Below are 6,000 nucleotides of genomic sequence, written 5' to 3'. Positions count from 1 at the left end.
GCAATGCAGTCTGTGTGGTGTCTGTGGTCAGGGGTCTGTCTGTGGTCAGGGGTCTGTCTGTGGTCAGGGGTCTGTCTGTGGTCAGGGGTCTGTCTGTGGTCAGGGGTCTGTCTGTGGTCAGGGGTCTGTCTGTGGTCAGGGGTCTGTCTGTGGTCAGGGGACTGACCCAAGAAGGATGCACTGAGTTTGCAGTCTGTGTGGTGTCTGTGGTCAGTGGTCTGACCACATCAAAATGTCCGCAATTGTGCCAACTTGTTGCTGTGTATAGAAAGTAGTTGATATATTTGTTTAAACAAAGTTAAACTAATAAGGTGGAGAATGGGATGGTTTGGGCTGTGCATCATTACTCATCGGTAATTTAGAAAACCAGACTCATTATAGGCTATACCTTTCAGCCAGGCCTTTAGAGTATGTAACTACAGAAACATTACAGTCCATCCATCCTACATGTGAAGCAACATGGTCGTTTTCCCAGGAAGCACGATGCAGAATGAAATGTCACTGCATGGGGAACTAAGTATAATGTCACAATGTCAAGCTGCTGCTTTCCACTATAGTCAGAATCAGTGCACACGCACTGAGACAGACAGACAGACGGACAGAGAGCTCAGAGAGTCATAGAGAGACACGTCACACTGTGTAGAGAGACAGCTCGGACAGACAGACAGACAGACAGACAGACAGACAGACAGTCAGACAGACAGACAGACAGACAGACAGACAGACAGACAGACAGACAGACAGACAGTTCGGTTAACCCATTCTGAACGGGCACCCATTTTGGTGTCAACATCATGTTATGCTTTAGCTATTGAAAAATAGCAGATCTACAAGCTCATATCGCGCCACCGAGTGGCGCGATACGAGCTTGTAGGTCTGCTATTTTTGAAAAATCGAAGAGCGACTGACATTTTAAAAAATCTGATCTCAGGTCAGAATGGGTTAATCAGACCAGTGTGTGTCCAGTGGAAGCCTCGTAATGAATCTGATCTCAGGTCAGAATGGGTTAAGCATGCCTGGGCTCAGATTGACGCAACTGTTGTTCTTTCTGCTGCTTGGAGTCGACAACGCCCAACAACAACCGGACCAAGTCTACCTCTACAGGACATCCGGAGACACTGTCACGCTGCCATTTCAAAACAGGATACCTGACCGTGACCCCGGCTGCGTTTCAACCGAGTGGATCCACAGCGGAAATCATTTCGCTAGCGTGACTGTGGCCGAGAACGGCCTGATCCAAGCGGGTGAACTAAGCCCATCCAAAGCAGACAGGTTGTGTCTGGAGTCCAACTGCTCGCTGACCGTTAAAGATGTCAGCGCTGAAGACGCGGGCTTTTATACCGTTCGACAATATGAAGACGGAGAGCGGCGCGGACACGATCAGCGGGTTTATCTGTCGGTGCTGGAAGTGAGTGACGTCACCAGAGGAGACGGCGGGTCGGAGGAACAGACGTTGCAGTGCTCTCTGTCCGCAATGGACAGAAGCTGTGGAGTTCACACTCTGAGCTGGATAAATGAGGACGGTTCCCTGATCAAGTCCATGTCCGGGTGTTCTACCACGCTGACCGTCGACAAACGCCGTCCGGCCGACAAGATCAGATGTCTGCTGATCGTCCGCGGAGAACTGAGGACATTCGTAGTCTTCCCGGAAGAAAAGAGAGAGAAGAAGACAACATCTAAAGTTTGCACTGGAACGTCGCCTGTGGATTATACGACCGACCCCCCTCCTACACCTGGTAGGTGGCAGGGCTATTACAGTAAATAATAACTAAAAACTAAAACTAGGATTGGGAAAACAAATATATAGGCCTATTGTTTTTGCACCGTTCATTTTCAGTACAGAGCACTTGAGCGTGTTAAAATTAAATACAAAAGATTTTTTTCTGCCAGTTATGTAATAAAAATAAAACTAATATGCTTTATATTTATTTATCTAAACGAACGGTTTAAATCTTTAAAATAGCAAAACAAATACAAAATAGAATACTTATTTTAAATTGAGTGCATGTGTGATGTTTTTAATCTAACCTATATTTCGCTCACAGACTCTGCTCTGACAGTGTTGATCATCAGGCCTACAGTCATACTGCTGATCCTGTTGCTACATTTCATTGTCCAGTATCATTTCTGGAAGTGGAAGGTAAAGTATACTGTATATAATTCAATACCTTTGACCCAAATGCCATTTTAACCATTTTATCAAAGAGGTTGAAATCCACTGGGTCGTACAATTGTTTGAAGGACATAAGGCAGCAGATAAATAATAATAAATAATAATGTGAACCGTGAACTGGACTTGTAGGAGTTGAGGCATTACATTTGTTTGACCTGTTCCACAGATATTGTGAAATTAGCGAAAATAGTGTATCTTCTATTTCTTTCTTAGAAATATTTGACAAATTGACACTTGTACTGTATGTTGGTTTGTTTACTGTTGAGTGAGAAAACAATGCTGCACATTATTAAGCAAATCATCTGGGCCCCCAAAATTAAATGTAAGGACCCCCACTGGGGCTTGCAACCCACAGTTTGAGAACCACTGGCATACAGTAAGGCCCAAAAGGCAGCCATGGCCTTCATGGCCTCTGTGAAAGCCCTGCCCTCGGGTTGAGAGGCATGATTCTATATGTCTATATGTCTATAGACATGGTAACGCCCCGTCTGCCTCCGATTGGCCTACCGGCACTGCCGGTCTTCACCAGACCTCCGAGATGGATAGCTATGGTGGATAGTCTGGTGACACTGACGCAAGGTTACTCCATGGTGGGAAATAAATGTACGGTATACTACTACGGTATAATACAAGGGACAGAGAATGACAGCTTGGCACGCACGACACATGACACTCTATAGAATGCAGCCTTGTAACTTGTAACTTTTATTTTTGTAGAAGAGGCAAGCTAATATTGTTTATACCATTTATTATCGTGTATTAATTTATAGTAAACTAACAAGTAAGACGCGCAAACGCGGGAAGCGAACGAACGCAGGTCGTAAATTGCAATAACAACAATTCGAATAAATTACGTACTTTTTTTTTCTTTTTAGTTAGTAATTTTTTAAAGTTTTCTACTGTGTGTGTGTGTGTGTGGTTGTTTGTGTGTGTGTGTGTGTGTGTGTGTGTGTGTGTGTGTGTGTGTGTGTGTGTGTGTGTGTGTGTGTGTGTGTGTGTGTGTGTGTGTGTGTGTGCTACAGCTGCGCCCTCTGGTGGCGGGCGGGTGGTGTCACAGCGGGACAGACACACAGACATGATCTGCTGGGTCTCATAGTTAGTGCTCATTGCGTTCACAATTATACTAAAAAGGATAAAGATGAAGGGAGAATAGACCTTTTTCTGGTACAATAATGCAGATCAAACAGCAGTGATGAATTAAGAACTTTGCGCAAAATGTATCCGGTCTCTGAGAGCCGATGAAGACCAGATGATGAAGGCGAGGCAGGCGGGGCGTCTTTGTCTAGAAACGGTCGTATAGGTTTAGAATCCTGCGAGCGCTGTGATCTGACTCGTATTTCCCCAGGCCACCAGAGGGCAGAAAGCAGAGGTGAAGAACACCGAGATGGACTATGTTAACGTTGCTGCTTCCAGAAGCTGAAGCCAAGTGGGCCGAGTGAAGGCCCATTCATACTCCAGTTTTAGTTGAGGATCACCTAATAAGGTGACTATCAGTTTGATGAACAGTTTGATGAACAGTTTTCTTTGGTTTGTGTGTGTGCGTGTGCATGCATGCGCGCACGAGAGTGTGTGTGTGTGTGTGTGTGTGTGTGTGTGTGTACGCGCGTGCGTGTGTTAGGCACCCCTCAAAAATATACAGTTTTGTCCTGTGCTGGTTGATCTGAACTATAGGCTTTATTGCATATTGTTGCAGCAATAGAAAGTATAGAAATATCCTCTTGTTCTAGTTGCTGCTGGGTAAAAAGTGTTTCCCTAATTAAGTAAATACATAAATAATGAAATTAAAGTGAAAATGATAAGAAATACAATAAAGGGAGGGTTGGGCCATACAAATCTATAGAGCCTATGCACAAAACACACATATAGTTCAGCCCCGTGGAATCTTCATACAAATCTTATTCTTGTTTAAGAGAGAGGACTGTCCTATTAATGTTCATTATTGTGTTTGGGCTTCTTGCCTCCTCCTGGCGCTCTTATATTTTGTGTACTGTTTTTGTATTGTTTTTAAAATGTGTATATTAAATCCAAATTAAATGTACTGTCACCCGACTTGTCTTTCAGAAAATTGTCTTTATTGTTGTCATGCACAGTTTCTGTCATTTCAGTATCATTTAAATTCTGTATTGGTCATGTGTTCCTGTTCTGTTTGGTTTTGGTGTTTTGTTGCTCTGTTGTTGCCTTGGTTTTGTATATATCTCATTTTTAAGTATTGTTCCTAGTGTTTCCTGTCTGCTAAGTTACTGTTACCTACCTTGTCTAACTGTGTCAGTGTTTCCACCTGTGTCCTGTTAGTCCCCCAGCATATCCTAGTGTTGATTGTATTTTGGTTTCACCTGTGCCCTGTTATCCCTGTCTATGTAAGTCCTGTGTTTGCATTGTGTTCTTGTTGGTTCGTAGACCCATGTGGAGTGAGTCTGTATTTGTATCTGCACGTCCTATCTGCCTAAGTGACAATATGCAAGCGAAAGGAGAATGTAGAGTGACTATTAGGGTTGTCCTGATCCGATCACGTTGATCAGTAGTCAGTGCCATTTTTTAATGATCGGATCGGGAGCAAAGAAACGTGACTATAGTATCAATATTATATCCATATAATGATATTAGACTGAATGTTGTCTGTGATTTTGGATATTGTTAAAAAAATATGAACAAAATCAAATGATCGGAATTGGATCGGGACATACCTAGTGACAAATAATAGATGTAAGTGAAAGGAGAATGTAGCCTAAGCCTACTATACGGTATGTGTGTGCGTGCCAGAATGAACAGCCCCTTATACTCTCTCTTCCTTTCTCTCGTTCACTCGCTCTCATTTCCTCTATCCCTCTCTGTGTCTCTCACACACACACACACACACACACACACACACACACACACACACACACACACACACACACACACACACACACACACACACACACACACACACAGCTGTTGTTGGTAGATTTGATATATTTATATAAATAGCACATTTAGTTCACAAAAAAAACAGAAAATATTCATACATTTTGTAGAATTGGCCTTCTACTCATTTAGGGTAATTTATTTAAATGTTGTTGCCACTGTAAGGTCAGCCAGGTGGATGTAATAATAATCATAAAATGGACCCACGCATCAGTAGACGTATTTAGACTGTGTGAGTTGTGAGTGCAGGGACGCGCGGATAGCCGTTGGCAGGGCTGGATTAGCACCTTTGAGGGCCACTGCATGGGCACTGAAGTTCGAAGGGCCCCCCTCATGCACGTGTGCAAACCTTTTGCGGTTTTTGCATGTATATGTATGAGAATACATATACATATGAGGTAACTGGTGGTATTGTCGTGGTATATTATAGACATATCTGTGATATCTCTTATTATATAACTATACATTTAAGTAGACTTGTTATGAACCATATATTGGAATAGAGAGCGCCTTCTATTATATATGTGTTCTTCTCCACTCCAGGTTGGCTTGACTGTGTTTTACCTTTAATGTCAGTGACATCAACGAGGGGCCGGCTCTGGTCGAGCGTCTGATCAACGCCTGCCTCCCTTATTGGCTGCCGGTCACGTGCCACCCAATAGAGCGTCAGGAAATGAATCACAATGCATTTTGCCTATGGCTTTTCTTAAAGGGTAAGACCACTTTTTTTGAGGTTTGTGTTGTGTAGTTACTTTGCCATGATGCAACTCCAAATGTGGACAAGAAATAAAAGATAACTGCTCCAGTGATTAGAAATTGATAATTCAAAATATGGTCCTCATTGACTTACATTGTAGCTAAAACAGCTCTCAAAGTCACTCTTTTAGTACGTAAACAAACTCAAACAATGTTGATTCAGACAA

At 42.9% G+C, this 6,000-nt stretch overlaps 1 protein-coding gene across 1 annotated transcript; it reads left to right on the top strand.

The window, feature by feature from the left end:
- Positions 1-1,012: 1,012 nt before the first annotated feature.
- On the top strand, positions 1,013-3,643 carry LOC310855647 (uncharacterized protein; the record flags this gene model as incomplete). Its single annotated transcript, XM_083760747.1, has 3 exons — positions 1,013-1,736; positions 2,046-2,140; positions 3,519-3,643. The coding sequence occupies 3 exons, from the start codon at positions 1,013-1,015 to the stop codon at positions 3,591-3,593; spliced, it is 894 nt and encodes a 297-aa protein (XP_083616873.1). The 3' UTR covers positions 3,594-3,643.
- Between the last annotated feature and the right edge of the window lie 2,357 nt (positions 3,644-6,000).

This window comes from Protomyctophum parallelum (genome assembly GCF_964188405.1).
Source record: "Protomyctophum parallelum genome assembly, chromosome: 1".
Taxonomy (NCBI): domain Eukaryota; kingdom Metazoa; phylum Chordata; class Actinopteri; order Myctophiformes; family Myctophidae; genus Protomyctophum; species Protomyctophum parallelum.
This window is presented reverse-complemented; position numbering and strand designations above follow the sequence as displayed.